The sequence below is a fragment of the Daphnia pulex genome, chromosome 10, assembly GCF_021134715.1.
Source record: "Daphnia pulex isolate KAP4 chromosome 10, ASM2113471v1".
Lineage (NCBI taxonomy): Eukaryota > Metazoa > Arthropoda > Branchiopoda > Diplostraca > Daphniidae > Daphnia > Daphnia pulex.
The window spans coordinates 15474658-15497124 of NC_060026.1; the positions used below are offsets into that span (position 1 = coordinate 15474658).

The 22467-nt window shown below is 39.5% G+C and overlaps 6 protein-coding genes and 1 long non-coding RNA gene across 11 annotated transcripts; 2 read left to right on the forward strand and 5 right to left on the reverse strand.

Moving 5' to 3' along the window:
• The first annotated feature begins 161 nt into the window (after positions 1 to 161).
• LOC124205573 lies at positions 162 to 5906 on the forward strand. 2 transcript variants are annotated; one of them, XM_046603020.1, is made up of 10 exons: positions 162 to 400; positions 531 to 614; positions 688 to 890; positions 955 to 994; positions 1062 to 1209; positions 4432 to 4559; positions 4629 to 4751; positions 4834 to 4979; positions 5311 to 5560; positions 5641 to 5906. In XM_046603020.1, the coding sequence occupies exons 1-10, from the start codon at positions 253 to 255 to the stop codon at positions 5763 to 5765; spliced, it is 1395 nt and encodes a 464-aa protein (XP_046458976.1). In that variant the 5' UTR covers positions 162 to 252; the 3' UTR covers positions 5766 to 5906. The 2 variants fall into 2 exon arrangements, with proteins under 2 accessions (XP_046458976.1, XP_046458975.1); XM_046603019.1 differs by having other exon boundaries at positions 163 to 472.
• Positions 5907 to 6225: 319 nt separating this feature from the next.
• Positions 6226 to 7042, reverse strand: LOC124205574 (kunitz-type serine protease inhibitor TCI-like). Its single transcript, XM_046603021.1, has 3 exons — positions 6846 to 7042; positions 6734 to 6773; positions 6226 to 6663 (listed from the first exon to the last, which is right to left on the reverse strand). The coding sequence occupies exons 1-3, from the start codon at positions 6867 to 6869 to the stop codon at positions 6278 to 6280; spliced, it is 450 nt and encodes a 149-aa protein (XP_046458977.1). The 5' UTR covers positions 6870 to 7042; the 3' UTR covers positions 6226 to 6277.
• A 566-nt stretch (positions 7043 to 7608) lies between these two features.
• LOC124205575 (probable glutathione S-transferase 7) lies at positions 7609 to 8871 on the forward strand. Its single transcript, XM_046603022.1, has 4 exons — positions 7609 to 7873; positions 7950 to 8117; positions 8207 to 8352; positions 8483 to 8871. The coding sequence occupies exons 1-4, from the start codon at positions 7735 to 7737 to the stop codon at positions 8663 to 8665; spliced, it is 636 nt and encodes a 211-aa protein (XP_046458978.1). The 5' UTR covers positions 7609 to 7734; the 3' UTR covers positions 8666 to 8871.
• A 1008-nt stretch (positions 8872 to 9879) lies between these two features.
• On the reverse strand, positions 9880 to 10887 carry LOC124205576 (complement C1q tumor necrosis factor-related protein 2-like). The gene is made up of 3 exons (XM_046603023.1): positions 10818 to 10887; positions 10605 to 10754; positions 9880 to 10546 (listed from the first exon to the last, which is right to left on the reverse strand). The coding sequence occupies exons 2-3, from the start codon at positions 10720 to 10722 to the stop codon at positions 10062 to 10064; spliced, it is 603 nt and encodes a 200-aa protein (XP_046458979.1). The 5' UTR covers positions 10723 to 10754; positions 10818 to 10887; the 3' UTR covers positions 9880 to 10061.
• Positions 10888 to 10985: 98 nt separating this feature from the next.
• LOC124203548 (matrix metalloproteinase-9-like) lies at positions 10986 to 12889 on the reverse strand. The gene is made up of 9 exons (XM_046600220.1): positions 12614 to 12889; positions 12314 to 12446; positions 12127 to 12237; positions 11885 to 12077; positions 11652 to 11800; positions 11409 to 11557; positions 11257 to 11305; positions 11091 to 11165; positions 10986 to 11014 (listed from the first exon to the last, which is right to left on the reverse strand). The coding sequence occupies exons 1-9, from the start codon at positions 12725 to 12727 to the stop codon at positions 10986 to 10988; spliced, it is 1002 nt and encodes a 333-aa protein (XP_046456176.1). The 5' UTR covers positions 12728 to 12889.
• A 1105-nt stretch (positions 12890 to 13994) lies between these two features.
• On the reverse strand, positions 13995 to 15014 carry LOC124205580. 4 transcript variants are annotated; one of them, XR_006879400.1, is made up of 4 exons: positions 14651 to 15014; positions 14318 to 14480; positions 14231 to 14253; positions 13995 to 14149 (listed from the first exon to the last, which is right to left on the reverse strand). It is a non-coding gene; the product is annotated as an uncharacterized LOC124205580 (long non-coding RNA). The 4 variants fall into 4 exon arrangements; XR_006879402.1 differs by lacking the exon at positions 14231 to 14253 and having other exon boundaries at positions 13995 to 14175; positions 14651 to 15013; XR_006879401.1 differs by lacking the exon at positions 14231 to 14253 and having other exon boundaries at positions 14651 to 15012.
• Positions 15015 to 18781: 3767 nt separating this feature from the next.
• LOC124205578 lies at positions 18782 to 21644 on the reverse strand. The gene is made up of 10 exons (XM_046603024.1): positions 21402 to 21644; positions 21096 to 21225; positions 20883 to 20993; positions 20636 to 20810; positions 20359 to 20498; positions 20118 to 20266; positions 19971 to 20025; positions 19742 to 19837; positions 19525 to 19674; positions 18782 to 19466 (listed from the first exon to the last, which is right to left on the reverse strand). The coding sequence occupies exons 1-10, from the start codon at positions 21501 to 21503 to the stop codon at positions 18985 to 18987; spliced, it is 1590 nt and encodes a 529-aa protein (XP_046458980.1). The 5' UTR covers positions 21504 to 21644; the 3' UTR covers positions 18782 to 18984.
• Between the last annotated feature and the right edge of the window lie 823 nt (positions 21645 to 22467).

Sequence of the window (22467 nt, forward strand, 5' to 3'; positions counted from 1 at the left end):
AAAAATCGGTGCAATGAACTTTGTCAATTTCGTCGCCATCCAGTTTTTTCCCACGCGTAGCACAGGAACCAGAATAAGAATAAAAACCCTGGAGCGAAAAATAGAAAGGCAAAGTTCCGAACACGTCCGCAGCGCAATAATATAGTAGTAGAGATGCTATACTATATACTTTGAAGAGTCAACCCCTTAGCATATTTGTCGACAGACAGAAGAAGATCGCGGTCACGTACAGCAACATCGTCTTATAACAAGATGTTACTACTGCAGTTAATTGGTGCTGCTGCTCTTTGTTGGCTGATTATTATTATTCCGGCCCACGGTGCGTTCAACGACAGTCGTCCAGTGATTAGTACTACTTCCAACGACAGCAGGAATGCCAGACAGCGTATCAGTTTTGCAAGTGAGCCTTATTATACCAACTTTAATCCGTTCAGACCTTATTGGTTCAATAATCGCCCACCACCTTATGTTGGTAAGTGATTCATTAAACAGTTAATTAGACAAAAGACAATTTTCTATTTGGATGGTAGACACTCTGGAGGATGTTAGGATCATCGAAGGAAGGTCTCCAAGTCGACTAGGACCTCTGACACCTCAAGTGGAAGATGAATCAAGTATGGATTAGCTCTTATTTTAGTTTATTATGACGCGCGGGAATTTCAAATTCATTTTTTATTTTTATAAAAGATGACGTCCTTTCTGGCCGTTTTTTCAGACGGCCCGCTATGCATCGGGGCCAGCCGACTGGCAACAGTAACGGCAACCGATTTTATTCGAAAATGAGAAACGTCAATCCGCTGTCGAATTTCATGCCCTGCGTGTCGACCAATGCCGAAGAAATGGGAATTTGCCTTCTGGCACCTGTTTGCACTTACTACGGAGGGCGATCGGTAAATTTATTCATTAATTAACTTAATTAAATTAAATTTAAAAAAAAAATATTTTTGGTTCCAGACGGGGGGAGACTGTAGGATGGGACTCACCTGTTGCGTCAGTAAGTGATTTGATTGTTTCAAAAAATTAAGTTGAATTCATTTAAAATTTTCGAATTTTGTGTGAAGATGAAATAACCAGTTGCGGACCACTGATTACGTTTAATAACACGTACTGGCAATCTCCTGCCGTGATCAGTTCGGAGAGCAGTTGCGGATTGACCGTCAAACTGGACCAATACCTCATGGAACAAAGGAAACCCGTCTGCCAAATACGGTATTTTTTTTAAATGAGGTGTGTATTCGCCGAAGGCGAATGTTACCAATTTATTGTCATAGGCATGGTAAAATACAAGAGTCACATTATTATGAAGTAGAGATAAAATAAGGATAAGAGAGGAGGATGGGAGAAGAGAGAGGGAACCGAGAGGAAAGATTAGGCAGAAGATCGAAAGTAGAACTGGAATTCTGGAAAGTGAAGCGGAGCGGCACGCGATTGAAAAACTGAGTAAAAAAGAATAAGAAGACTAAAAAAGAATAAAAGGACGCCGCTGCCGACCCCCCAGATAGACCGGTGCGACGAGATGCTGATTTGGATGTCACCAGCACCGCGAAGCAGCGGACGACTCTTACGGCCACGGTCCGGTTAAGGCGCCCGCTAGAGCCTGAGGATGAGAGCAGGGTTAAAAGCGCCAGAAATTAAGGCACGAGGGACTCATGCGAAACAAAAGAGCGGCCAAAATGCATCAACTAAGAGCACGAGTAAAGAGAATAGGAAGACTAAAAAGAATAAAAAGACGCCGCTGCCGACCCCCCAGATAGTCCGGAGCGACGAGATGCTGATTTGGATGTCACCAGCACCGCGAAGCACCGGACGACTCTTACGGCCACGGTCCGGTTAAGGCGCCCGCTAGAGCCTGAGGATGAAAGCAGGGTTAAAGCGCCAGAAATTAGGGCACGATGGACCCATGCAAAAATGTACAGAGTACCAAGACGCAACTAAGAGAAGAAGTAAAATATAAAGAACTGGGAAAAGGTGGTGGTGGTTAAAGTCTTTTGATAGAACATAGGAATTTAACAAGCGAAGACCAAAGAATTTTGGATTGGGAGAAAGCGTCTAATGGGACTGGCCACGACAGCTTTAACTCAACCGCAGAATTAATAAGGCTGACTCTGTGTACGGCGTGGCTGGTACAGACAAACAAAATATGAGCCACATCTTCCACTTCCCCTGAAAGGCAGGGACAGAGCGGTGACGGAGACTTTTTGATTTTAAAGAGAAAGTTGTTTAAGCCGCAGTGGCCCGAGAGAAAGCTGCAGAGAAAGAAGGGTAATTTAGAGGAGGACAAAATCGAGGCGGATTCCACTGAGGGAAAGAACAAGCGGGTCTGGGCACCAGTATTTGCATTTTGCCAGGCTTCATTCCAAAGGGAAAGCATTTCTGACCGCAACAGTCTTTTCCTGTGCAGACCAAGGGGTATGCCTGCTGGAGCTTCAGACGCCAGAATTTTGGCAGAGATAACGCCAGCAACTTGTAACGACGAGGGTGGCAGAAGCGCAGCTAGGGTAGAGATGGATCTCTTTAGCACCGTTTCGATTATTTTGAGGTGCAGAGGGAGGGTGTTGGCGAGAATGAGGGCCGCGTCAGTAGACGTGGATTTGAACAGACGGCCAATGGTCAGCGCAAAAGGGCGTTGGGCGGATTTCAGGGCTGCAATTACACGCTTCCTGCGGATGGCCGAGGCCCAAACAGAGCAGTTGTATAGTATAGTGGGAATCACGGTTGTTTTATATAGAAGAGAAATTGCATTACGCGAGAGGCCCCACGAAAGCCGACAGCATTTTAGAATAAGAAACAAAAGTTTTTTTACCGCAGCGCATTTGTTAGATATGTGGGTGTTCCAGCTGAGTTTGTCATCGATGGTTAGACCAAGGTACAGGCATGAGTGGGAACGAGCAACACATACGTTGTCAACCTTCAAGGGCAAAGACGGCAGGGTTCGTTTCGAGGAGAAGACCATGAAGACGGATTTTAAACCGTTGAAAGTAAGTTTGACCGAACGACCCCATGCTACAGAGGAATCGCACATTGCTTGAAGGTTGGCAAAAGCAGTATCATAGTTTTTGTCCATTGCACAGAGAACAATGTCATCTGCATACGCCAAAATAAGGAAGGGGAAGGGGAAACTAAGGCTTAGCAGTTCCTCTATAAGAATGTTCCAAAGAAACGGCGAGAGGGCACTGCCTTGAGGACAACCGAGCTCAGTGTTGGCAGTGAAGGTGTCCGAAGCGTTTTTCAAAATGCTTGAGCGAGAGCTGAGGAAGTCACCCAGAATTTTTACTAAAAACTGGGGGCAGCCTTTTTTGATCAGGCTGTTCAGAATGGCTGGGTGCCAGGTCGCGTCAAAAGCTGACTTAATGTCTAAAAAAGCACAACAAGTGACCATCTTCTTTTTTTTGTTGCCTTCGATTAACTTAATAAGAGAGAGGGAGGCCGTTTCTGTGGATAAACCTGCCCTGAAACCATGCTGACTGGGGCTGAACCAAGAGTGCGTAGCAGCCAAAGCTTTGAGTTTAGCAAGAATGATTTTCTCAAACAGTTTAGAGAGGCTGTTGATAATACTGATTGGTCTGAAACAGTTTGGGTGAAGGTAATTCGGTTTATTGTTTTTTTTAAGGATGACGATAGAGGCGGTTTTCCAGCAATTAGGAAAGTAGCCGAGGTTAAAGCAAACCGAGAAGAGGGCCGCTAAATGGGATTTTATTAAATCGAAGGAATGGCTTAGCCAGATGGACGAGATTCCGTCCGAGCCGGCGGACTTAGAGAGGCGTACACTATCGAAGGCCTGCTTAACTTCGGAAGGGAGGACAAGAAATTCCGTAGAGGAGAGAGGTGCTTCGCAGAAGGTAGTTGAGGAGAGCAGAGCGGATTTGTGAAATGAGTCATCTGGAGGGTTAGTCGGGAAGAAGTGCGAGCTGAAGGCAGAAAGGATGTCCTTTGGGTCGGTAATGGAAACTCCATCAATTAGTAGTTCTGAAGGATGATTGTTTACTGGGGTGGATAACGTCAACTTTTTTAACTCTCCAAAAATATCTCCGTTTAGGTTATTGGAGCAGAAGGATTTCCAGCTTTCTTTTTTACCTGCTCTTAGGGTCCTTTGGTATTCGGCTTTGAGGTGACTGTACGCGTCTCTATTCCCTTGAGAGGGAGACTCACGGCTGAGTTTGTAGGCGACTTTCAGCTTTTTACGCAGAGACCACATCATATCGGACCACCAGGGCATCCTAGCAGGAGCTCGGGAGGGATGAAATGGGAGTTTACTTTTCAGAGCAGCCGACTTGATAGAGTCAGTCAAATTTGCAATGAATGCTTCGATATCCTGAGGAGAAGTAAACGTCTGTACAGTACTGGGGCAAATACGGTATAAAATTACTATAAAATTGCTAAAAATATAAATTAGATTAGTTTGATCAATGTTGATACAATTTTTGTATACAGTCTGGATTTCCAGGCGTTCTCACTTGCGCAACCCAATACGGAAAGCGTTTGCAACATTGACAGTTTTCAAGTGGCCGGCGCTCTCAATAAAATTCCAATCATTTGTGGAGACGCCAACGGACAGCACAGTATATTAATGCTAATTAATTATTTACTCCGAATAATTTAAAAATGAATTCTTAAAAAAAATTCGAAAGTGTATTTGATGCTCCCGCGAGTTTCTACCAGCGTCCAGCTGGTGATGACACTCGGCACTTCATCCTCCCCTCGCTATTGGAGGATCAAAATCGCTATGCTCCCTTGTGATTCCGAATTCTTAGGTAAAACTTGTAATCAATTGGCCTTAAATAATTGACAAAACGAAAACTTGTTTGTTTTGTTTTGTTTTGTTTGTTTGTTTAGCGCCGGAGGATTGCCTGCAGTATTTCACAACGTCGACGGGTTCGATCATGACTTTCAACTGGATGGACACGACCAGTCGGGCGACACGTCAACTGGCCAGTCAGGATTATTACATTTGTTTCCGGACAGAGTTGGTCAACCGACAGGTATATTATATCAATCTCTCAACCAATTATTATTTCTATTTCACGTTTTCCTTTTTTATTCTACAAGTGATTTAATTATTAAAATTACTTTTGTATAAATTATATTATTAGAATTAAATTAATCATTTAATAATTTCTTGGATTGAATTGTTTCAAATTTTAAATTTTATTTTATATTTCACAGTAAAATAATCATTTTTAAAAATTGTATGATTAAAAATAATATTATTATTACTATTAGTTAATTGATAATTTAAAATAATTTATCCGGGTTGGATTTGATTGTTTCATGTTTTTCTTTTTCTTCTTTTTTTTTTTTTTTATTGTGCAGAGCAGCGGTCAAGTGGCCACGATGCTGTGCCTGTCTCACTGTCAAGTGGCCAACGGCCAGCCGTTCAGCCTTTCCGGCCGAGTGGAGGCTAGAAGCCAACGATTGGAATCCAGTTCGTGCGCCAACGATTACGTGGTATTCCCCGGCGGATTCAGTTTCCCCATGACCGAGCCGGTCAACCAACGGGATCGTTTCTGCGGAACCCTTTTGTCCCAGATGGACGAGGCCGACACGCAACAAACCATTTGCAGTAAGTAGTATCAACTAACTCTTGTATAGCTATTATTTACGTTTATATAGTTACGTCATTCTTTTTTAAAAATTCCACAGGTACAGCCAAACCGTTTCGATTGCTCTACCGGACGAATGGCGACGAAACGTTAACTCCGTCGTCGGACTCACCGCAGTTGGGTAACCAAGGCTTCTGTTTGAGTTTCGAACAGAAATTGACGTAATATGATCTATTATTATTACGCAATCCAGCAATAACGAAAGAGCGAATAACTTATTAATTTATATTCTCAGAAAAATGTATCTCTCCCTTTTAGCGCAACCATGTTCAAAGTTTTCGTTTCAATACAAATTCTTTTTTCTCATTTCAAAACTTTGTATAGTACATGCAATATAGACACATAGTATGAGCAACCGAATTCCACGAAATCCTTGGGCTCTCCGTCTATAGGTACCCTTTGTTTTTAACAATACCACCGGTGTTATGATTTAATCTAAAGTTATTTTTTTATGAGAAGATGTAATGAGCATTGCCCCATTTTAGCTCTCAATGTAGAAATTATCTTTTGCTTCTCCGACTAAGAGAGAAACATAAATAAACTCCGGACGTTATTCCAGACTATTTAGACATTGGATTTTTGGCGGGGCGGAGCAGGATCCATGAAAAAAACGCCCCATCAATGCCAGGCTTTTATACTCGATTGTGTATTCTCCTTCTGGTCAGCTAATATTATCATCATTCACCAGTTTTGCCAATTACAAATATCGGGTTAATATTAAAAAGAAAAGCGAATAAAGGCAACTGATAGCGGCTATTAGCAGCAGAAGATACTGATGGGGATGGTACGGACGGGCCGCTGGCGGAAGTCGGCGGAGTTGCAAGCGAAGTTGAGTCAGTTGACGCATCCATCTGTTTCGTCTGCGGAACCAGGGGAGAAGGGGGGCAAGCGGCTTGACATTCTTCTTCCGTGTCGAAAAGATTCTTGGTGCCGTTGCATCCGCCGTAAACGTAAGAGGCGCAGGCCGATTCCGTTTCGTTGAACGTCCATTTCCGGATGTATCCCTTGCATTGCTTCTCGCCCGCCATCACCGGAGGCAGTGAACAATAATCCGGTCGATTACCTGATCATCAAATCACATCCATTTAGATTCAGTGGTAGTCGTCAATTTTTTAGAATAACGGATCGTTCACCTTGGGCGACAACCAAGCAAGTAGACAACAGCAGCAACACCTTTTAAATGCACATAAATAAAGTTAGCAACTTATTGGGGAAAACTTTTAAAAAGGGGCTACGAAAACTCACCAAACTCAAATGCAACAATAACATGATTAAAAACTAAACTTAAGTTTCTGTGTGTATAGTTCCACTCTGTTCAACTTTTCGCAATCGAATGAATATACGACGCTATACTGCGTCGCCAGCAGTCAATATCAAACGGCTGTGATGATTCAGAGTAATAATAATGTCCGTTCCAGTGAAAACGATCAACAGATGTGAAAGTGTCATTACAAGGGAGGTGATATATAAAGGCTAGAAACAGCAGTTGTCTATAAAAGCCTGGCATTGATGGGGCGTTTTTTGGCCGATCCGGCTCTACCCCGCCCAAAATCCAATGTCTAGTCTGGAATAACGTCCGGAGTTCATTAATTTTTCTCTCTTAGTCGTTATACACTGAGAGCTGAAATGGGGCAATGCTCCTTATATCATCTCATATAAAATAACTTTAGATTAAATCATATAAACCCAGTACAGCGCTAAGAGTCTTATCTAAATAGAGCTGAGATAATCCGTATAGACTTTTTCTTATATTTATTATATAACCATCTGGACACCCAAAAAAGTCCTTTGCAGTTTAGTATACCAAAATTGTTTGACTCGGCGACCCCTTTATTTATTATTTGTTATTCGTCAATCGATTGAAATATAAAAGTTGGACCATTTCTCGATCGATTGAAAAGGTGTCACATATGTGAATAGGGAAACAGACGGACGCAGGCGCGGGACAGAATTGGGTCCTTATTGCTCTCCTCTCTCCTCAATCGATCCTGCTGATGTCCCTTTGTCATTTAGGCGAAATCCAATTGCTGCGCAGTTTGGCATCAGCAGCCATCGACATCGCACAGCTCGGCACAATTTCACGACATTCACAGTTGCGTTATTCACAGTTTGCCATTGATTTATAGTCGACAAGATGCCCGTCTACAAGTTGCATTACTTTAACAATCCGCGTCAGGGTCGTGCCGAATTGTCCCGGCTGATCCTCAGTCAGGCCGGCGTCGAATTCCAGGACATCCGTTTTGCCCATTGCGAATGGCCGGCCATCAAGCCCAGTAAGTTGTTCCTTTCATTCAGATTTGTGAAGTCGAAATTGATTCGAAATTTTTCTTTTTCATTGAAATGCAACAGCCACGCCCTTTGGCCATGTTCCCATCTTAGAAGTGGACGGGCGGGTGCTGGCCCAATCGAACACTATTGCCCGATACCTGGCCAAGAAACACGGTCTGGCCGGGCAGGACGAGTGGGAGGAGGCCCTGGCCGACATGTACGCCGACAACATTCACGACCTGTTGAATGGTAATACAATTATGCAATCAAATAATTTAAAATGATGAATCCATATTTTTTATTGCGTGACCGACTGGGATTATTATGTAATAAAACAGCTGTGGCGGTGCCGTTCGTGGAAAAAGATCCTGTGAAGAAGAAGGAACTGTACCAGAATTTCATGCGGATAACCATCGCCCCTCACGTGGCCGCCGTTGAGAAACAATTGAAAAAGAACAACACGGGATATCTGGTCGGCAATCAGGTTGACACAATTTTTTAGATTTTGATATTTTCACGTCAACATCTGATCAATAAAAAGGCCAAGTCACTCCATTCTTAATGCTGCCCTACGCTTGTTTATTCTCTCCCATTTGCCCTATGTCGGTGATCAGCTGACCTGGGCGGATCTGGCGTACTACGCTTATTTCTCCGATTTCCTCGAAGTGAAATTTGGCAGCGCCTTCTTGAAAGCGGCGCCACGTTTAAAAGCCCTGATCGATCGCGTCAAAGCTCTGCCCAACGTTCAAAAGTGGACGGCCTATCGGGACGCGACCTACCCGGAGGATAAAGAATAAATCAATAAAATACGACCCTGATGATTAATTAATCATATTATATCAATATTTATCGTCTTGTAATTTATCGTTAGAAATTGGCGTATTAAATCCTGACCCAAATATCCAATTACTAATTCAATCACCACGTTTATAATAATTGTCACCTGTCATATACACACGCCACAATAAAGTAAATGCACAATAATAATTAATAAACAAGCTATCTATAAATGACTAATTAAATAATTCGTTCGTACTTATTATATCACATGAAATAAGACTACCGTTTCAAAGTTGAATTCCATTAAAAACCTGTTTCCGGACAGTACTTTAATTGCCGTAAAATAATCGGCGATGACTGAGAATTTTCGTGCCAGAAAATCAATTTTGAGTTTGCAAATTCATTCAAATTTGTAATTCAAATTTATTCACCCAAAAATGTGTTACGTCGATCTGCACCGATACATTTAATCACGCTGGCATGATGAGATAAGTTACTGTTGAATCCTCCCCCCCCCCCCCGGAGTTTCATGTTTTTTAAAGCGGAATTTCAAAAAATTTAATTATTATTTTAAATCTGGCAATTGAATTAAGTTTATCGAGTTCCTTTTTCCTTGACTTGATTTTTCAGATGGACGCGTGAATTTGTCTGATAGGCAAACCTTTAAAGAGCATGTAACTGTGAATAAATCTTGAAAAAATCCCAAACCCTATAAATGAATCAAATGAATTGGACGGGAATGAATTTTCTCCCATTTGAAGGCCTCCCGCCTTTTTTGTAAATCTGCTGGCAAACAAAATTAGTTTTTTTTTTGTAACGTCTAGAGTTTTACGAATAGAATTTACAAACTTTATGTGTGTATTTCGTAAGTCTAGTTGCATGTACCATGTACAGTTAAATTGTCGTAAAGAAATGCCCATCACCCCTTAATGAATTAAATCGAATGAATTTTCTGCCCTTTCCCCTTGAAATTAGTTTTTTTAGTCCCCTGCCCTTGATTTTAGAGATAGATTTTAGATGATTTTTTCTGGACGAGTGCACAACTTAAATTTGAATTCATCAGTAAAAAATTATTTCAAAATTGGAATCCATAAAGGAATTAGAGGCAAATGAATCTAGTCCAACCTGCCTTTGGAAAAACAATCAAAATTTTTTTTTGCTGGTCACGTCTAGAGTTTTGCAAATAGAAACTTAAACTTGGTCTGTGTGTTTAGTAAGTGTAATTGCATCCAGTCAATTTTTGATACAGAAATGTCTACCTCTAAATCAATTCGTTCCACCCAACTGAAAAAATTCCCCTCCCCAAATGTTTCTTCTCATTTTTTCTTCCCTTTCCCCTTGAAATTTCCTTCCCCAAAATTTCGTGTCGACATATCAAACAAAAATGTTTCGTTTTGCCGATGAAGTTGAACCTCAAAGGGCCGCCACAATTTCCTCCTCCGACATCCAACCCATGAAATGGGTGTAGCGAGTGTAGCGGTGATCATCTTCATGCAAATACGATGGTGAACCATAATGATTAATCGTCACCCAGACTTGATCGCCTTTTTTCAAGTTTAGCGTCGACTGGAGGGTCACAGGACTCCATTGATTAACGGATTTGTTCTGATGATCAACATAACTCGACCCGATTCGATTCCCGTTAAAATAAAGATAAGAAGTAAGTTCAGCATAAGATGAAGATTTAAGAAACGCCAGTCCCTTGAAAGAGAAAAAATAAATTCCCGGTTTCGGTGCCGTGAATATCCCCGATGTCAAATTCATGGCGTTTCCCTCGTTCACCACCGCCAACTCGAACGGAATTGGAGTTTTTTCTCTGAAAAATGAAGAATTTCTCTGGACGTAGAAATGGACGGGCGCCGATTTGACGTCGACGTATCCGATCCATTTCTGTATGTCTGTAAACAAAAGAATTAGACAAACAGTAACTAATATAATTATTAAAACATGTCGTACCATTTTGATTGGCGTTAAAGTTGCAGTAAACCATTTCCATCTTCTTTGCTCCTTTGACAGAAAAGAATCCGCTCAGTTTGTGTCCAATTCCCTGCAGATCCGCACACGAGGATGGCATTTTACCAGTGTCGACTACCGGGCTCGTTCGGGCTGTAAAATTCAAATTCTTTAATTTATCTGGTTTGATTTCTCTCAATTTGACGTGAAACTTACTTTGGAGAAATTGTGAACAAAATTGAGAGAAAAATTCAGGAAATGAAAAATTCTCGTCCGTGAATTTCTTTTCTGCTAATTATTTTTCAGTCGTTTTAAAATTTAACTGAATGTGGATTTTTTTCAAATTTCAATAAAAGAATATTACCATTTAATTTTGAAGATACATCATCGAGATTGTCCCTCGTTTTCTTCAACTCCATTTGAGTCCCTGTACAATTCACAACATTTAAAAAATGCATTTTTCACCAATTAAATAATTTAAATATATACTTTCTAATTTATTATTCAAGTCAGTATTGGATTTCACCAAATCGTTCACGGTGTCTCTTAAGAGCTCAATTTTGGCTGCAATTCAGTTAAAAAAATGTCATTATTATTTTTAAAAATCAACATTCAAAATTTCCTCTTATCTAATGATTTCTAAAAGTCAAATCACCTTTTAATTCAATCTCCAATTTCCGCAACTGATTCTCCCCATACAATGTCTAAAATGCGTTTTTTAAAATTAAGTATGATTAGGAAGATAAAAATAAAGTGAATTAAGCGAAAATTGAACGATTGCTGAATCTTAATCATGGTTCAATTTACCTGGATGCCTTGAATGTCGTCCTTGTCTAATTTGAAATCAGGGCGGTAATATTCGTATTTATGGTACATCACAGCCGTTCTTACATGGGAGTGTCTCAGACCCAAAACGTGCCCGAACTCGTGAGTAGCCACCTGGAATAAATTCGTTCCTGTGCGGATGCAAAGAAATAAATCAGCAACAACAATTAAAGAAAGTGTACGCATAGGTCTATTGACGGATGGCAAATATTAAATGTGTTTTACCCTTATCAGAGTTGAGCGTCCAGGTTTCGCTTTCGTCAAAATGAACATAACCTCCTGTTGAAGGAAAGGCAGCGTGAGCTAAAATACCATTCGGACCATCGTTGAAGGGATCATCGCAATTCCCGTCATCATGTTCTCCAGACGCAAAACTGAATTAAACAATAAAAAAAGCTTTATTTATCAAATATTGCCAGATAATGAAGTGTCCACTTTATTTTAAACAATATAGTTACATGATGTTGATGTCGACGTCAGCCAATGGATTTTTTACATGGACGAAGGTCACATCGGCCACGTCTGCCCACATCTGAAAGGCTCTGGCGATTTCACGATCCACGTCCGATTGGCTCATATCCGGCGTGTAGTTCTTAATTTTGTAAGTTAGTTGTTTTTTAGGCCAAATGCTCCCTATTTGAATGAAAGTTCAACATTTAAAATGTTTAGAGACCTTATTTGTAATATTATTTATCCCTGCCTTGAATGACGAATCGTTTCTGGCGAGTGCTGGAATGACCGGGGCGAATTCGATCCGGAACCCCACAACGCGGTTTACTCATCACTTCACATGTCTCATTATCAATTTCACCTGCGAACCATTTTTAGAGCAGACATTTTATAAAAGACCTGAAGGAAAATGTAGAAACTAATGCAATGACCATTACCTGTTTTCTTCAATCCAGCAAAGGATTGAAAATCTTCGATTGCACTCCTGAAAGATTCAGCTGTACAAACACTTTCTGAATAGGAAGAGTCTTGAGGCCCACGTTCCAAATACCCGAATCTTTGAAGGTTTCCCTAAACAACAACAGCATGAAAAAGAACATGCATATTAAGATAATCTTAATTGCGAGGTCTGCTGCTGATTTATTGTTTTTTTTGGTGGTGTGAACTATAATGATTGGCACATGAATGGAATGCAGTATGCACCAGGAATTAATTTAGATGGAATTTTAGAATTTTACCATTGCTTCGGCTGTGGCTTCGGTGTCGATAGCGATTAGAGCAGGGTCGACACAGTTTATCGCCGACAAGTAACACACGAAGCTCAATGTTGTCAACCACATTATATGCCACATTTTAAACCAAAGACCAAACAATTGTGTGACTAATTATTTCCAGTAAGCGACCGCTATGTTGAAGAAAATGAATCCAAATTCTGATGCTGGTCTTTTCGGTCAGAAACTAAATTCACATCTGCTCACGAATCGGCCAGTGGTTGCTATGGTTTTTCGAGTTGCTGCTGCGTATTATGTGTCAGAGGTTAGGGTTATTTGGGGGCTGTCCCTAAACTGCGAAAGCGAAACGCGAAACGCGAAACGCCTAAAATGCGGAAAGGCTGTGCGAAACGGACCAAAATTTTTGGACCGTTTCGCGGGACCAAATGCCGGAGGGCATACTAAAATGCGAAACCTCAAAATGCGAAACGAAAATGTTTTCTTTTCCCCACCAGAGTGCAAATTGACGGATGAGGCCCGTTGAGGCCGCCATGTTTCATGACTCATAGTATATGTAATGTGAATGTATGTATGGATATGAATGTGTGTACACTATATATTAACGAATATTACTTTTCGCTAGAGTTTTGAAAATAAAATGTTTGTATTTCATGGGAAAACAGTCTTATCAAATTAAATTTATTTAGTCGACTCGATTACTCTTGTTTCTTCAAGAGCACGGGGGTCCCTCGGATGAGCTCTTGAATGAGAAATCTCCAATTATTAAGTCTTTGTGGAATAGAGGCGGAAGAAGCTTTCAGCACGTTTTAGCTGGGTGGCATTTTCAATAAATTTCAATCGAATAGCTATATATATTTAGACGCCGGGCTGCAGCTATCGGCTGATAGTTTTTCCATTCGACTTGGTCAGCCGATTTTCCTCGGCGAACAACTGTTGAAAGAAATTCCGGCTAAGAGAAACACAGATTGATCGAATGACATAGAGAACGTCGACGACGTAACAATGTGTTAATGTACCCCGCTGTGGGATTATTTTATTTAAGACATTGAAAGGGGGGAGCAATCAAATTTTATTTCTTCAGCCGCTACACTATTTCGGTTTAAATTATGAAAAATTGAAGTCAAAAGTCAGCTATGCGTCTTGGGACGGGCTGATGAGTGATTCAACCGAGGTATGAAATAAATGATAATAAAAGAAGAAAAGATTAAAACAAATTCTATTATCGAGCAAATTAAGCTTAACATTTTTCCCCCGTTGACAAAGTCATCGACACGACGCACTTTCCATGCGCACATGCACACATATTGTATCTCCACCTAGCCATCACAGAAGAAGAAAAATCAAGAACCGAAACTTTCCTTAAACATAAAAATGATTCTTTGATACCTGAATTGTAGATTGAAAATACAAAGATTTGATTTGTGATGCCAATCTTCTAGCGCTTGTAGCAAAAGTAAAGCACAGATACGCCTGCTCCACACTATTACTTGGGCAGCATGAGCTATGGAACTATTACCACTCTCAGAATTCCACCAAGGTTTTCTATGACAGGGATAACCAAATTATTGCTTTGAACAAGAAAAGCGATTAGAAAAGAAAACACTTGCATCATTTTTCCGTCACCTCAGAAACAGTAGATGTATTACCTGTGAGAACAGACAAGTATGAGAATAACATACAGACAGCATGATAATTTTAACTAAAAAATACCTCAGAGAATGTAGGTTACAATGTATCAGGTGAAACATCATGTCACCTCACATTGGGAAGTTTTTTCTTTACTCTCATTTATTTCTTTGCAGAAAGACAGCTTACTTCAGCAAAACGACAAAGCGAGTTTCATGAAGTGGACATCTCCCATGACTTTAATTATCTAAAAAAAATGCATCAATTAGTTGGGCAAAGAAAAATATTAGAAAAAACAAAGTATCTTAAACATCAGATGAGTTAAGTTTGGAATCAATAAATTGACTATGTCAAATTCAATCCATTCCCTCCATTAGATCATCAACAAAGATTGCAAAAACCCACGAAATTACATACCAAGTTTAAGAAGTATTGCGGTGATTGAATGGCAAATAACGTGAATCACAAATCAAAATCATGAATACAATAGGTAAATACACAAAACTGTAATATCCTTTTAATTTAACGAATTATATACAAAACAGAAACTAGGATAAACTAACTCGAAGGCAAGGTGTTTTTATCTTGACGAGTAGATTTTTGTGACGCAAGTACGTATGTTAATGGCGTCGTCTGTTGACGTTCTGTTGACGTTTCGCACCCACCGATTTCGCATTTTAGTACGGACCCAAGGCCTAAAATGCGAAACAGGGTCCCAACTTTTGGGTCCGTTTCGCACAGCTTTTCCGCATTTTAGGCGTTTCGCGTTTCGCGTTTCGCTTTCGCAGTTTAGGGACAGCCTTATTTGGGTTATTTAGAGGCTGTCGTCTGCATTCGTTGAAGTCTGCTTTCGATTGAAGTAGGCTTATGCCAACAAAGTGGATTGAGAATATAATAAAGAAAACGAAAAGAGTTGAAAACGTACGTAGCTGCACGAAATAATAATGAAAAAAACAAAAACAAAACAAGAACAAATCAAATTACGAAAATGTGATGTGATGTGTCTGGTCACTGGTGTCGTAGCTCGTAGCTCTCCACTCGATGCTTTTTGGCGGGTAAATAAAACTAAGAATAGAAATGCAATGATTATATGGGAGCTTAAATAGTAAAGTTAACCCTGTTCTAAATTTCTGAAATGTTAGTTTCTGCTGTCTAGCACATGCAAGCCCCTTGTCAGTGTATGGCATTTGTTTGCACTATGTAACCCTTTTCTTTTGTGCAGATTTGAGGCCAGAGCCAGCCATCCTAACAACATGATACACAAGTTCTGCTTGTGCCGAGTCTGTCATCAGTCTGTCTGTCTCACGTCTGTCATCACCAAAGATCTCAGCATCATCGCTTAGGTAATGATTTTGGTTACTATTATTTCTGCACGACCTGCTAGATATTTTATTGTTGCATTACCTGCATCAATGCAGTGTATTACATTTGAACCTAGAATTGACCCATTTATTAATCATTAGAGTTTGCCCAGTGTCTCATTTTCATTAACTTTTCCTGACTTGTTGTGGTTGTTGTTATTTTGTGAATATTTTTCGGAACCTATTTTTCTTTTTTTATTTAGATACACAGCAAGACAGCATCCCATTGCATTTGAGAAACTACCCATGTCGATCGAGTTACGGATCTCTTCTTCCCCCTTTCTTTAAATGTCCTCGTGTACGCCCATGTGAATGTGGGTGTATTCACGAGGTCACCCTTTTTACCCTATCCCGTCTGGTGTAATTTTTAACTCTTCAGCTGATGGATGGAGCAACTGACGTAGATGCCTGGCTGTATTTCCCAGGCATAAAGGTAGGACAAAATTGATCATATCTATTCTTTCTTTTTGGCAATTTTTGGTGGCGTTCATTATAAATCGATCGTTAGTACAGACTACGTTTATTCGTGAGCTAGGCAGTTGCTGAGTGCAACTGTTTTCTCTCTTATTAATTTTTTCTCAGCACTAAAGATCTCATTTGTCAAACGACTGCGCAGATCAGGCCTGTTTTGGTACCTTAATACTTTTTATGTTGAGTAAACGTCACATTTGAAAATATTTGAACTTGTAACACTTGAAGCAAAGTGCAACAAGACCATTTTTGGACCAAGATGGACCTGCCGCCACACCGGTACCTCCTCGTCTCAGCGTCTTGATGTCATTCACCATAAATAATTCATTGGCGATTGCGGCTTTTATACAAAGTATATGCAGGCGGTACTACTACGTAATATGAATCACGCGAATCACGCTCGACTGCCTTTCTTATTTTTTTTTTTCTTGTTCGACGGCCAAATGGTTTCCGCACGAGTGGATTCCATTTCAAACTTATTTAGGATAAATGAAACCAGCACCACCAGCACCGATTACTTATTTTGCGTTATTTGGTTTGTTTGTGACAAACTGTTAGTAGCCGATAGCGATGAATAGGCAAGTCAACTTGTGATGGATTTCTAAACGGTATTTAACGGCATTTCTGGAATGGTTGGATTTTTATTTTTTCAGGGGATTGTTTTTTCAGTAATTTTAATCTTGTAAGAAGCGGAGAAAAAAATAATTTAAAATAATTTATATGGCTAACGGGAATTTTCCGATGAAGCGGAATAATAGTGAAATGTATCAAATTTGTTTGTTTTATTCATTTTGTATTATAAAACCAATATTTGGCTTAATTATTGATAATGTTATTCGGCTATGGGCCTTAGATAGGTAATAAAATCTGAATGAACGGATAGAACTGGTTTTTATTTCTGGGCAAATATTTCCACACGGGGAAACCCATTTGAAATCGATGCAATAATTAATGTGATGTACTGACAGTTACTGAACGTGATGCGTTACAGTATTTAATGCATGCATGCAGTATATTAATGAGAAATACAGACGGTTTCTTCCATTAATTATTTCGTTGCAGCTAAAATAATGGTCGTACCCTACATCCAATCGCTCTTTATTAAATGAATATTCATTCGGTTAAATTTAAATTGAACTCAAAACGATGAAAACCTATATAATTTAGTTTAGTTTTTTAAATCTGACAATCAAAACGGGCTTTTTATGTCATCTGCTCCTGCGCTTATTTTTACAGATAGAATCAATAGCGAATTTTCTGTATAGCAATGCACGCCAACAATGCGCGTGTAACAGTGAAACGGAATTAAACTATAGAATCAATTTTCGGCCGATTTCAATTCCGACGCGCCTTTTGTAGAAACCAAAATCGGTTTTTACTTGCCGCGTCTATATTTTTGCAGATAAAAACTTGAAATTTGTTCGTGTATTCAGTAATTTGTTTTTCTTATCCTACAAGATAATTTTCGTTGAGAAATCCCCACCCCTAAATGAATTACCATCCATCCTCCATGTGTAATCCAATAAAACAATTTTGCGCAGTTTTGTTGTCAAAATCAGTCTAATAGTCGATGATGATTTTTCAAGTTCAATTTTTTTATTATTATTAATCAAAGGGAAGCGACAATCTCCTCCTCCAACATGAAACCGTTGAAATGAGTGCGAGGCCAATTGTCGTCATACAGCAATGAACTACTCTCATTACCCGTACCCCGTACCGTACCGTACCCGTACCGTCAATTTGCACCCAGACTCGATCGCCTTTTTTTAAGTTTAGCGTCGACTGAAAGGACACTTGTTCGTTTTGACCGATGACGTTGATTCCCTCTTCAATATAACCATTCGCGATTCGATTACCGTTTAAATAAAGACTAACTCCTAAATCAACCAAAGTAGATAAAATTGGAAAGTCCACCAGTCCCGTGAATGAGAAGGAATAAATTCCCGTTCGCGGGGCTGTGAATATTCCTGTTGTCAAATTCATGGCATTTCCCTCGTTGATCCGGACCAACTCAAACGGGATTGGGGTGGCAGTTCGTTTAAATGAAGAATTTCTCTGGACGTAGAAATGGACGGGCGCCGATTTGACGTCGTCGTATCCGATCCATTTCTGTCTATCTATGTAAACAAAATAATCGGACCAACAATTTACAAGTAAAAGAGAAACATGCCGTATACAAAAGAATAGAAAATTTAAAATTGGTGTGTGCATTGAAAATGTCTAGTTGCATCCACAGTTTAATTTTCGTAAAGATATTCCCACTCCTTCACGAATGGGAGTCGAACGAATTTTTTCCCCTTCCCTTATTTTTCTCATCCTGCGACCGTGAGAAGGAAATAATTAAAACTTATTTAAATCAAATTAAAACAGTGAAAAACTTTATTAAAGATAAGCGAGATGTGTAGTTGCATTGTTTTCGTGTTAATTCCAAGAGAGCTTTTAAAATAAAAAATAAAATCAATTTTTATATCTGGCAATCAAAATTAGTTTTTCACGTCCCGTGCCCTTGATTTTAAAGATAAACCAGTGATTTTTTTATGACGAGTGCGCAACTGAAATATTAATTCATCTGTAAAAGAATTTTTTGAAAATTTTAAACCATAAACGAATTACGGTCAAATGAATTTTCTCCCATTTCAAGGACTCCCATTTTTTGTAAATGTGGCAATCAAAATTGGTTTTTTGCTGGTCACGTCTAGAGTTTTGCAGATACAAATTTGAAATTCGTTTGTGTATTCAATAAGTGGAATTACATCTACAGTTCAATTTTGGTACATAAAATCTTACCCCTTAATGAATTAGAGTCGAACGAATCCCCCCCCCCCTTAAAATTCTCTTTCTCCCCAAATTTTCTTGTCGACATGAAACAAAATTGTTTCATGGGTCGAAAATGTTTCGTGTCGCCGATGAAGTTGAACCTCAAAGGGACGCAACTATTTCCTCCTCCAACATGAAACCCGTGAAATGGGTGTAGTGGCCATTGCTGCTGTCATGCAAAGAATTCAATTCACCACTAGGATAATAAATCTTCACCCAGACTCGATCGCCTTTTTTCAAGTTGAGCGTCGACTGGAGGGTCAACGGACTAAGTTGATAAACGGGGCCGTTTCCCTCGTAAACTTTGCTATCCCCGATTGAATTCCCGTTCAAATAAAGAGAAGGAAAAAAATCAGCATCAGATGAATCTTTAAGACGCGCCACTGCCGCGAAAGAGAAAAAATAAATTCCCGGTCGCGGTGCCGTGAATATCCCCGATGTCAAATTCATGGCGTTTCCCTCGTTCACACGCGACAAATCGAACGGAATTGGAGTTTCACGTGTGGAAAATGAAGAATTTCTCTGGACGTAGAAATGGACGGGCGCAGATTTGACGTCGGCGTATCCGATCCATTTCTGTTTGTCTGTAAACAAAAATGAATAGAGCAAATTAACAAAAAATGAAATTAAAACTCGTCGTACCGTTTTGATGGGCATTAAAGTCGCAGTAAATCATTTCCATCTTCTTCGATCCTTTGACAGAAAAGAATCCGCTCAGTTTATGTCCCGTCCGTTCCAGATCTGCACACGAGGTTGGCATTTGACCAATGTCGACTATTTCACTCGTTCGGACTATTGAAAATGAAATTCAATTCTTTTAATCGTGTCTTATAAAACAATTCATTTAAAATATTCTTACCATTTAATTTGGTCGTCAAATCCAGAATATCAGTTCTCAGTTCAATATTCTTTTTCTCTAAATTGTTCACGGTTTTTCTTAAGAGCTCAACGGTGGCTGCAATTCAGTTACAATTCATTAATTACAATTTTTTTGTAAATCAAGATTCAAAATGTTCTCTTATCTATTGAATTCTACAAGTCAATTCATCTCGAAATTAGTTTAAAAAAATCATATTTCTAACATGTACCTTTTAATTCAAGTGCCAGTTTCCTGCTGAACTGATTATTCCCATCATACAGTTCCTAAAATGCGTTTTTTAAAATGAATCATTAAGGGAAAAAAAGGAATTGAATCATTTTATAACGATTGAATTTCAAATATTGGTTCAATGTACCTGAATGCCTTCGATGTCGTCCATGTCTAATTTGAAATCAGGTTGATACTTAACGTAATAAGGATACATTACAGCCGTGGTTACGTTTGTGTGGTTCAGACCCAAAGAGTGGCCAAACTCGTGGGTAGCCACCTGGAATAAATTCGTCCCTGTGCGGGTACAAATAAATAGAGCAACATTTGGAACTGAATTCAGTTAAGGAAAAACGCATTGATGGATGCCAAATCAATACACGTTTAACCTTTAACAGAGTCGAGCGTCCAGGTTTCGCCATCGTCAAAATGAGCATCACCTCCATAAATGGGATAGGTAGCGTGAGCTAAAGTACCACCCGGGCCATCATTGAAGGATGGGCAACTTCCATGTTCTCCAGACGCAAAACTAAATCAAATAACCCAAAAGTATAATTTATGAAATTGTGATAATTAACATTTCCATTATTAACGTTCACTATTTGTAGTAAATAGGCTGAATGCCATGTAATGGGAAATTATTTCACTAATTAAATATATAGTTACAGGATGTCGATGTCGACGTCAGCCGATTCATTGTTGACATGGACGAAGGTCAAATCGGTCACGTCCGCCCACATCTGAAAGGCTCTGGCGATTCCACGATCCACGTCAGATTGGCTCATATCCGGCGTGTATTTCTTAATTTTATAAGTTAATTTTTTCTTAGGCCAATGGCTCCCTATTTGAATGAAAGTTCAAAATTAACAATTTGTACAAGACCTTATTTGTAATATTGCTTATATCTGCATGCCTTGAATGACGAATCGTTTCTGGCGAGTGCTGGAATGACCGGGGCGAATTCGATCCGCAACCCCACAACGCGGTTTATTCATCAATTCCTTCGTAGCCTTATCAAGTTTACCTGCGAACCATTTTTCCAAAAGGCTTTTCTTTATATAATCGACATTTTATTTTAAAAAAAGACCTGTAAAGGCAAATTTAGAAACTGTTTCAATGACCTTACCCGTTTTCTTCAATCCAGCAAAGGATTGAAAATCTTTAATTGCATCAATGAAAGATTCAGTTTTAACACTTTCCGAATAAGAAGAGTCCTGAGGTCCACGTTCCAAATAGCCGAATCTTTTCAGGTATTCCTAAACGACGACGACATGAAAAAGAAGATGCAAATAAATAATTTTATTAATATAATCGTACGAGGTATGCTGGCTTTATTGCTTTTTTTTCGTGGTGAACTATAAAATGTTTGCCAGCACATGACTGAAATAGTCGAGGAAACTTAGAATGAATTTGCTCGGAATTAATTATTTACCGCTGCTTTGTAATCACTGTCAATTGGGGCAGCGTCGACACGATTTACCGTCGACAAGCAACACAGCACGAAACTTAATGTCAACCACATTAGATGCCACATTTTAAATTATTAATCAATTGCGTAACTAATAATAATTTGCAATACAAGCGCCTCTGCGTTGATGAAAATGAATTCAAGTTCTGATGCGGATATCTTTTCGGTTAGAAACTAAATTCACATCTGCTCACAAAGTAGCCAGTTGTTGTGGTTTTTGACGAGCTGCTGCTATGCGTATTATGTGTCAAAGGCTGTGGATTCTTGGGGTTTTTTTCCGAAGCGATGTCGCCAGTGAGTGACGCAAATGCCCCTTGATTCGAAGGGTCAGACTGAAGTGTTAGAACTAAATATTTATTTGCTGAACGATGAGACCTTTGTTGATCTTTGAAAATTTCACAAAAAAAATAAACAATTTATGTTTGTTTTATATTGGGAATTTTGTCGACTTTAACTGTTTTCATTAAACCGCGGGAAAAGAAATTTTTATAAAATTAAATTAAATATTTTTGGAATTTTTCTATCAATTTTACATTTCTCTAGAAAAAAGAATCTGCAGGCAAATTAAGAAACTCACGAGAATTTGTGAGCTTGAAGAATGCCTCGGAATGCCTTCACTTCTTCGCGGCCATCGACAGTCTTATCATTTTGGTCCTCGGCCCCGCCCTCGGCTTGTGCTGGCACCGCCGTGACCAAATGTCCATTGCGTTCGACTTCTCTCTGCGATGGGCCTTGAAAATAAAAGCAGTGGCCTTTCCTGTGTCTCTTTTAGACCGCGGTGCTAGCGGACGGTTTGGATTTTTCATCTGACATAACTGCCCCTTTTATTATTTAAACTTTGGAAAATGTGTCAACTGCTTAATGCCAACCCACCGGATGCCGAAGAACTGACCGAAGCCTATCTTCTGCAGCTATATAATCGCCGGATTAATATAGTTACCGTTTTTCTTTTTATTTACTCTGCATGGTTTTGTGTCTTCGTTGTTTAATTTTTATAATACAGGAATTTGAATTTTATTCTTTTCATTTT